Source organism: Oryctolagus cuniculus, chromosome 6, assembly GCF_964237555.1.
Source record: "Oryctolagus cuniculus chromosome 6, mOryCun1.1, whole genome shotgun sequence".
Taxonomy (NCBI): Eukaryota; Metazoa; Chordata; class Mammalia; order Lagomorpha; family Leporidae; genus Oryctolagus; species Oryctolagus cuniculus.
The window spans coordinates 1,879,863-1,889,832 of NC_091437.1; the positions used below are offsets into that span (position 1 = coordinate 1,879,863).

Genomic DNA, 9,970 nt, shown 5'->3' on the forward strand with positions numbered 1-9,970 from the left:
AGGTGCAAACAAGTGCAAATACCAACTAAACAGGAATAAGAGGGGCCAACATGCTTTAGCATATTTAATTTTGAAAATGTATAGTATCGGCTGGCGCCATGGCTCATTTGGCTAATCCTCTGCCTGCAGTGCTGGCACCCCAGGTTCTAGTCCCGGTTGGGGTGCCAGGTACTAGTCCCGGTTGCTCCTCTTCCAGTCCAGCTCTCTGCTGTGGCCTGGGAGGGCAGTGGAGGATGGCCCAAGTGCTTGGGTCCCTGCACCTGCATGGGAGACCGGGAGGAAGTACCCTGCTCCTGGCTTCGTATCAGTGCAGCACTGGCCGAAGCAGCCTTTAGGGGAGTGAACAAATGGAAGGAAGACCTTTCTCTCTGTCTCTCTCTCACTGTCTATAACTCTCTGTCTCTCTCTCTCTCTCTCACTGTCTAACTCTGTCTGGCAAAAAAAAAAAATATATTATCTTAAAATAGTGTCACACACATGGTCAAATATGTGTATTTTAAGGGAAAAGGTGCATGTATCTGTTCTTGCCTGAGTGATATTCAAACACTATCATAGTGTAATTTCCAGGCTAAATTTAATTTTGTTAAATGATGCTTTTAGTGGAGAAACCATGTGAACGTCCACGTTTCGGTAACCATGATTTTGAGGTTGCCGAGTTCCCGTGTTGATTTCTTCCCAGGGGAGCTCTTGGTCAGAGTGGATGACACCCTGCTCTTCCACTATTTACCTAACTTCCTGTGTCTGTTAATTCCCAGCATTGATTGAAGTTCTCTGACGAGGAACAGCACACTGCTTCTGTGCTGCAGGTACTCTGAGACAGTCAAGAAGCTGTTCACACTGAACATGGCAGAGTAACGCAGGCATGAGAAAGGTATCAGGTCTCACGAAGCTGCAAGTCTCAGATGCTGCCGGGCGCTCAGCCCTGGTTTCACTGAGAAAGTGGATTTTTCAGACCTCTCTTTGGTTACTCAAGGGGTTTCCTCCTGAAGAGGAGCTAAATGGATATTCAATGGAATATCATAGGTGTTTTCATTGTTTCTAATACTGAAATCTAACTAAAGCAAGGCTAACAGATTTATCTTCAACCAGACACCAACCATCTTCCACAAAGGTATCATGTCTAAGCTTTTTTACCCTAATCAGCGTTTGCTGGTCTCCTTCCTTCTTTCCTCCCTCACTCTCCCCTCCCTTCCTCCCCACCTCCATTCCTCCTTCCCCCCTGCTACCCTCTCTCTCCCTCCCTCTCTCCCTCCCCCCCTTCCTTCCTTCCTTGCAGAAAGGCCCTCAGAGGTGGAGGTGATGACGTCCACAATCTTAGCACGGTGGCTCAGTTTGTCCTCATGGGGCTCTCCGACTTGCCCAAGGTGCGCTACCCTCTCTTTGTGGTCTTTGCCATCATCTACCAGATCACCTTGGTGGGAAATGGGGCCATTCTCCTGGCCATTGGAACAGAAAAAAAGCTGCACACTCCCATGTACTACTTCCTGGCAAATCTGTCCCTCATAGACATGTTCTGCTCATCAACCACTGTCCCCAAGATGCTGCAGAATCTCTTGACCGAGGAGCGTGGCATTTCTTTCATTGGGTGTGCTTTGCAGCTGTACTTCCTGGTGGCCCTGATGGGGACTGAGGTCTTCCTGCTGGCTGTCATGGCCTATGACCGGTATGTGGCCATCTGCTTCCCACTGCGTTACACCCTCCTCATGACCAAGGTTCTCTGTGTCCAGCTGTCATCTGGGACCTGGGCAGCGGGGTTTCTGAATTCCTTCATCCACACCATGTCCACCTTCCAGCTGTCTTTCTGCAAGTCCAATCTGGTTGACCAGTACTACTGTGACATACCACAAATTGTGGCCCTCTCATGCTCGTCCACCTACATGGCAGAAATGCTTGCTTTAGTGATCGGAGGTATCTTTGGGATCAGTGCCTTCCTGACCACCCTCATCTCTTACATCTACATCATCTCCTCCATCCTCAGGATCCAGTCGGTGGAAGGGAAGCGCAAAGCCTTCTCCACATGTGCATCCCACCTCCTTGTGGTCTGTTTGTTCTATGGCACGGCCATATTTACCTACATGCGCCGCTCCTCCAGCCGACACTCCCCTGCCAGGGACAGGCTCATCTCTATGCTCTATGGGATTATCACCCCCATGCTGAACCCCATCATCTACAGCCTGAGAAACACAGAGGTGAAAGGAGCTCTCAGAAAAATGCTGTGTTGTGGATAATATTTTGTGCATGTGTGTGTATGTACATGTGTGAGAGAATGTATGTGTGCACATGTGTGTGTACATGTGTGCATGTCTACATATGTGCATGTGTGAGGGTGTGTGCCATGTACATGTGTGAGTGATGTGTGAGTGTATATATGCGTGTATGTGTGTAAGAGTGTATATATGTGTGTATGTGTATGTATGTCTATGTGTGTGCATGTGTGTGAGTGTGTGTATGCGTGTGTATGTAAGTGTGTCTCTGTGATGTAGGTTAGTAGTGTTCTAAGACAACATAGGTAGTGGGGGTGTTGGGAGTTGGCGAATGGGAGTAGCAGTTAAGGCATGGGGTCTTTTATGTAACAAAATGTTCCAAGATGGATTCCAATTGTGAGTGTAAAAGTCTTTGCCTACATTGAAAAAACACTCAATTATCATAGTTTAAATAGAATTCTGTGTAATGTGAATCATGTAACAATAAAATTGTTAAAAATAAAGTGAATATAATGCAAATTTGAAAAAGCAAGCCAAAATTAGGGCAAAGAAGGAAAAAGAAATAGAGAAAGTATGTTTTAAGCAGTAAGCATGCTAGCCAAGCTTAATGAAGAGAGTGGCCTGACAGGCCCTGCGGGCATCTCAGGAAAGAGATGCCCAGGCTGCATTCAGACACAGGTTTTCATGGATTTGGTGTGGTGTCCTTGTTTTGTCCTCCCTGTCCCTGTCTGGGATGTCCACTGGGTTGAGGGCTTCCTTGACATGAGTTGCTAAAATTCCTTCCAGAACTTCATAACAGACCTAATAACCCCCTTGGTTCAGGGTATTATGAGATTTCCCCAAAGCTGTCCCCAGGGAGAATGGTGGGACCCACCCAACCTGGTTATTGAACAATGAGAAGACTTTTCCTAAGTAAATGTGAGTTTGCTTCTATGTTTCTTCTCTTATTCCACAACACAAAAGACACCAGACAAGGTTATTGTGCAGGAGCAATACTTTAGATATGTAATACTTATCTGCTCCCAAGGCTTGCTTCTACATTGCTTCCCTCATCCATCCACACAAGTATTCCCATTTTATTTTGGCCTCTGTCACACACCCAGGTGTATGTCTCCCTAACTACCTTAACATCCCCCCTCCCCTGCCAAGAGAAGTAACCCATAATCTCAAGGGGGTAGCATGGGTGAAGGTCCATCTTACGTATTTTCTTCAAACTGGCACATGGGCATAGAGCTGGTTATGGGTGTTCTTCTCTTGCTGCCTGTCCAATGGTGTTTGGGGTTGGCTTGGGAAATTATCACCTTGGGCAGTCCACGGGGCTGGTTGCAGTGTCCAACGGGGTAGGCTGGAGCTGTGTCTCATGTCCATCTGGAACTGGAAGGCTTTTATTCTGTTAGATACAAAACAAGTGACTGCCTTTAATACACATGGTATAAAGATAAGCATTGAGAGGATGGGAGCTATGGGGCCAAGGAGAGGCAATAGCCAGGATTTCCATGACCCAGTGCTGGTCCAGAAATTTTAGCTCTGTTCAGCCTGGTCCTGGAATGGCCTGGCCTCATCCAACAAACAGTGAATATCGTTTTGTAGCTGTCTCTTGACCCAAAAACCATTCTTAGAGCATGGCATACATACCCCCTCGGCAGCAGTTAGCATGTCTAGCTGCCTGCCTCGTCTAAAGGACTGGGTCAGCACCCTAGGGTGGGGGCCCAAGTCAGGACAGCCTTTACCTGGGTAAAGCAGAGGGCCCTGTTCCAGCTTGTTCTTGAGAGCCTGATATAGGAGTATTGTTATTCCCCTGGATCTAGGGATCCATAGCCTGTTGGTCTAGGAAATACCCAGAGCTGTCTTAAAGTTGCAGTAGTAGGAATTTGCTGCCTGGCCTATAACCTCTCTGGGCTCAGTCCCTGCTCCCCAGAGGTGAGGATGAACCCTAAACAGTTTACTTCCTGATGGAAGAGTTGTACTTTCTCTGGATGACCAGTAGCCACATTCTGTTTGGAAGTTAAGGCTGTTAGTTAAATACCCAAGACCAGAGTTTCAGGTTGGGGAACCACGGAACATGTCATCAACATAGTAGATTATCTTCTCACCCCCTCAAGACATATGTCATTTAAGTTCTCCATGAAAGCCTGCCCGGGGAGGTAGCATTGTTGTGAGCTCTCGTGGCTGCACCATCCCAGTTGGCTGTTGCTGTACACCCTGTTTTCTAACCCATGTAAAGCAAATAGGAACTGACAGGAGGGAGGTTTTAGGCTGAATGACAATCAAGTAAGCGTTTACGGCTGGCCAGGTCTGTGTGAGGCCCAGACGCAACTACCTCTTCATATAGGGTACTTGAAGGGACATTGCAAGGGAGGTGTGGATCTCCTTGAGGAAGGCAACCCATTGACTCCTATTACCTGATGGGCTTGGAGGAGAGCTGGCCTAAGTAGGAAGTAGGCAGAGTAGCATCTATTGTCCCTAAATGGAGATCCATGGTCCCACTTGCTGTGTCACCAAGGACCTTAAGCTCTGTCCCCTCAGTGGTAGTTGGCTTGGGAGCCATGGGGAACAGGATTTTTCAGCTGAGGGCCAATAGGGTCTCCAGTTCTTTCCTGGGAGACCTTCGACTCCAGGGCAGCTCTGTGTCCCAGGGCCCAGCTTTTGGCCAAGCAAACCGGGCCCCTCAGAAGCTGGCGTCTTGTCACAACAGCTGTTTGCCAATGCCCTGGCTTTCCACATTGATGACAGGTTCTGTCTGCGGGTGGGCTGACCTGACTGGGTCCTTTCAATGATATCACTGTGTAAAGCAGCTGTCAGCTAGGCCTGCTGTCCCTCCTTATGTTGCTCCTTCTGTATACCTCATTCCTCTTCCTTCTGGTCTCTTTTAATGTAGACTATGGAGGCAGCCTTAGAGATGCCAGCCAAGGGGGTGCTCAGTCCCACTAGTAATTTTGAAGTTTCCGTCTAACATCAGGTCTGTCCTGAGCTAGAAATCTACAGTCACAGGCATGTTCTGACACTTTTCCCTGTGAGTTAAGTCAGTGCCTATGCGAACTGTGTCCTTCCAAGGAAGGTCAAATGTGGTGACCACCTTACACAACCTGTCTATAAGTTTTGAGGTTATTGGTAAAAATTCTTACCTGATCCCTTAATTTGGTTTGAAAAGGGGAATTCTGCCCATTTACTGTGCCCATGGCAAAATAAATCTCTGTGCTGTTTGGTCCTCTATATTGTGGCCAGGTATTGTTACAAGTAAAGATTAGTCATCCCTTTTATAAGGCCTGGGGATCAAACTGTGGACCCTGGTGGAGAGCCCCACAGATGGAGAATCCATTTCCCATCACTACTCTCATTCTCCCCTACCTGGCTCACCAAGTATATTATGGGAGACAGCTGCTCAGAGGATCTTGTCTTTGAGCAAGGAAGAATTAAGATGTAAGATAGAGAGAAGCAGCAAGCATGCTAGCCAGGTGTAATGAAAAATGTATACCTCACAGGTCAGGTGGGCATCTCATGAAAGAATTGACAGCCAAGAGAGAGATTACAATCTTGAAACAGATGATAGAAACAATTCCAAATGCATAGCAAGTTCAATAAGCACAATCTTAATTTAAGTAAAATAAAATTTGCAGCTTCAAGGTGACACATTGGAGGAATCACAGAAAACTGGAAGGCACATGAGAAGCAGGTCTGGGGCTCCCCTAGGGCAGCCACAGAGACGGCAGAGAAATGGGAAATGCTTGGTGCAGCCATTGTGGATGTTTCATATTTGTTTTTATTAAAAAGGGGTGAAGAAGGGATCCTGGAGCCACCAGAAATACAGTAGAGACGACATGAGGGCCAATGGTGATTCGAAACCCTGGGTCCTCGTTAGGAAGCAGCGGGCACTGAGGAGGTGACACAAAGTGTTCACAGCCCTGGGAAAAATGGATACCCAGAATCCCTTGCCCGTGCAAGTGTCCTGTAGCTCTGGGAGTGAAATGAAACTTCTGCAGATGGAGCTAAGGGGCTTCATCGCCAGAACGCTTGCTCTAAAAGAGTTGTTAAATATTGAACTTTTTAGTAGAGAGGAAGGAGACCAGAAATGTAGACTCTCAGGAAGAATGAAGGGTAACAGAATGCTAGACAGACTCATTTTGCTGTAGTTATTTAAAATAGATTTGATGTTAAAACACAAAACTAATAAAACAGTGTCATGGGGTTTATAGCAGATAAATGTGCAAACACGCAAGACAAATGAGATAAAAAGAGGGAGGAAAGGACTGTGAGTTGATGAAATCTCTACCTTCTATTTACAAGGACAAAATACTGATTTTAAGTTAGCAGTGAAAAGTTAATTATGTGGCTTCCCAATATTGGTACCATAGCAGATTCTGAAACAGCCCTGAAACTTGATCTCAGTCCCTCCCTGCTGTGGTCTGGCGCTGGTTCTGCCCAGTCCTGTCTGGAGATGTCCAGAGCAGATTCTCAAGCAAGGGAGGAATCACTAGATAGTCACTAAATTAAACTAAGAAAACAATGCATGGATAAAATGAAAATGAAGAATTAGAAATCATAAGAAAGAACCAGTCAGAAATCCTAGAGGAAAAGAATACAGTGAAAGAACTGAAAAACCCAGGAGCGAGTTTCAGTGGTACATTTTTGGTCCAAGGGAAGAAAAAAATTATCAGACTCAAAGAAAGGCAATCTGTAACTATCCAAGTGGAGGTGAAAAGAAATAAAAGATTGAAAAACAGTCAAGAAAGTATACGAGACCTGTAATAGAGCATAAATTACATGAATTATGTAAGTACCAGAAGGAAAAGAGAGAAAATGACATGCCTGTTTTAAAAAAATAGCATCTGAGAACTTTCACGTGAAGAGGGTTATGGATTTCCAGATTCAGGAAGGTCACTGGATTCCACAAAAGGAAGCTCTGAGTATTATAAAAGAATGCCAGAATTCAAGGAGAAAATTACCACATATAAAGGATCTCCTTTAAAGCTGCTATCAGACTTTGTAGCAGAAACCTTGAAAGTCCAGAGGGAGTCAAAAGACACATCCAAATGCTAAAAATGGCAACTATACCCTGAAAGCATCTTTCAGAGATGAAGGAGAGCTGGGGCACTCCAGTGCAAGCTCAGGCTGAAGGAGTTCATCAGAGTGGCCTTAGGAGAAATGCTAAAGGCAGTTCTTCAAGTTGAAACAAAAAGACACTAAAGTATGAAAGTATAAAGCTCATTAGTAAAGGCAAATGCAAGGGTACTTCAAGGAAGTTTGTGGAGGAGTGGGCATGGTGGCAGAGTGGGTTAAACCACTGCTTGGGCTGCCCACGTGCCACACTGGAGTGCTTGATTCAAGTCCTGGGTATTCTGTGCTTCCAGTCCAGGTTCCTGCTGACCACCTGGGAGGCAGCAGATGGTGACCCTGGTGGTTGGGTCTCTGTCACCCACATGGGAGACCCACATGGAGTTGTGGGCAATGGGAGAGTGAACCAGTAGGTGGAAGATCTCCCTCTCTCTCTCCCTTCCTCTGTATCATGCTGCCTTTAAAATAAATAAATAAATATTATTGAAAAGTATGTGGAAAATGAAATTAAAAGATAATTTTATTTTGGTGCAACATAAACTACACTACTGCAAGGTGGACCTGAGATGTGGCCTGAATGGTTGGAACAACAGGACTCACTTTGATTCTGGGGGCTGGGACCCAAGTGGTGAGAACACAGGAAAGAAACCTAGGGGGGCCTTGCTGCCTGCCAGTGTTGCTAGCTGGCCTTTCACCTCTGCACTCTTCCATGCGGAAGCAGAATAAAACATCTCACTTTGCTTAAGCCAGACCTTAGAGGCATGTTCTCTGAAGCAAGGTTGTCATGATCTCCTACTCATGCAGACTTCAGTCCCGTTCTGGAAGTGAGAATTTGAGAGCATAGGAGAGAAGGCATACAGGTGCATCATCGTCCTTTATGATAGGTTATCTGTTTACATTTCCCAAAGTCACACAGGGTAAAGTCAAATATGAAGCAATAGAGGTTAGGCCCGCGGCGCCGGCACACCAGGTTTTAGTCCCGGTCAGGGCGCTGGATTCTGTCCTGGTCGCTCCTCTTCCAGTCCAGCTCTCTGCTGTGGCCTGGGAGTGCAGTGGAGGATGGCCCAAGTGCTTGGGCCCTGCACCCGCATGGGAGACCAGGAGAAGCACCTGGCTCCTGGCTTTGGATCAGCGCAGTGCGCTGGCTGGCCGCAGCGTGCTGGCCACAGCAGCCATTGCGGGGTGAACCAATGGAAAAGGAAGACCTTTCTCTCACTGTCCACTCTGCCTGTCAAAAAAAAAAAAAAACAATAGAGGTTAAAATCTATTTTATAAAATACACAGATGTGAAAATACAAAGAGAAATTATAAACCTTCCAATTATCAATAAAGAAATAAGGCAAATCTACATATGTACAGCCCATGTGCCTCACCTTCATGGTTAGCTAGGAAGAGAAGGTTTCCAAGAAGAAATGCAGTATGAAGTTGAGTTGTTGCTTTTCTACAAAACTATGGAAGTTGAGAGGGGATGTGAGGGTAACACAGATTTTTCCTGTGTTATTTTTTATATTCGTTTGATTTTTCCCAATTTATTTTGAAAAGTTAAAATTATATAAAATTAAAATATTACAACATACACTTATTTTCCTCTCACCTTGATTCATTAATTGCATTGTATCTATCTATCTATCTATCTATCTATCTATCATCTGTATGGTTTTGTCATTTAATTAATGTATTGCCAAAAAGTTGAGTTAGGAGTTACAGGTTAAAATGACTTTGAATTTCCATTACTTTGGATGCCAATTTCCACAACTCAGGTGTCCATGTGGGTGACATGTTGCGTTCACAATATAGGTGTGTGGAACACATAAAATGCTAACATTTTCATATCTTCCATGAACAATGGAAATTTATAAAAAGTTGATGGTATAGTCATATTTTGGAGGACTGATTACTTTGATTATAGTAATATCAATAACATTTTATTCTTTTAAAAAAATTTATTTATTTATTTGAAAGCCAGAGTTACAGAGAAAGAGGGGGAGAGAAGGATGGGGAGGGAGAGAGAGAGAGAGATAGAGAGAGACCTTCCATATGCTGGTTCACTCCTCAGAGGGCTGCAACAATGGGGCAGAACCAGGCCAAAGCCAGGAGCCAGGAGCTTCATCTGAGTTTCTCAGGTGGGTGGCAGGGGCTCAACTACTCGAGTCATCTCCTGCTGCTTTTCCCAGGCCATTAGCAGGGAGCTGGATTGGAAGTGGAGCAGTTGGAACATGAGCTGACACCTGTCTAGGATGCTAGTGTTACAGGCAGTGGATTTACCTGACATGCCACAGTGCCTGCACCAACATTTTATTTTTTTACTTAGGTTTGGCAATTAAATTCTTAGAAAATACTTTATCTTACTGTAGGCCATTACAGAAAATAAAAATGTATAATTCAAAAAAGCTCAAAACCTATTTCCAGTGTTTTTACTGAGGAAAGAGATAGAAATGCTCACTGTGATTTGGCTGTGGCTGTTACACAAGGAATACATGGATTGAAACATCACATGGTACCCCATAGTAATACAACTTTTAGTATCTGTAAGACATAAATTAAAAATGTGTCACTTGTATAACTTAGATTTTTTTCAATGTGTGTTAGATTGATTGACTGTGTCCCCACTATTCAGTTGGTCATAATGTAGACTTTTGAAGAAGGCAAGAGTGTTCTCTCTGGAGTCCTTACTATAATTCTCTCCCAAGGGGAAAATGTGCATAATATAAATT

The 9,970-nt window shown here is 44.9% G+C and overlaps 1 protein-coding gene across 1 annotated transcript; it reads left to right on the forward strand.

The window, feature by feature from the left end:
* Positions 1 to 1,234: 1,234 nt before the first annotated feature.
* Positions 1,235 to 2,813, forward strand: LOC138850043 (olfactory receptor 5V1-like). Its single transcript, XM_070075748.1, has one exon. The coding sequence runs from the start codon at positions 1,341 to 1,343 to the stop codon at positions 2,226 to 2,228; it is 888 nt and encodes a 295-aa protein (XP_069931849.1). The 5' UTR covers positions 1,235 to 1,340; the 3' UTR covers positions 2,229 to 2,813.
* The last annotated feature ends 7,157 nt before the right edge of the window (positions 2,814 to 9,970 follow it).

Coding starts and splice junctions, on each gene's coding strand:
- LOC138850043 (XM_070075748.1), top strand. CDS start 1,341: ATGGGGCTCTCCGACTTGCCCAAGGTGCGCTACCCTCTCTTTGTGGTC.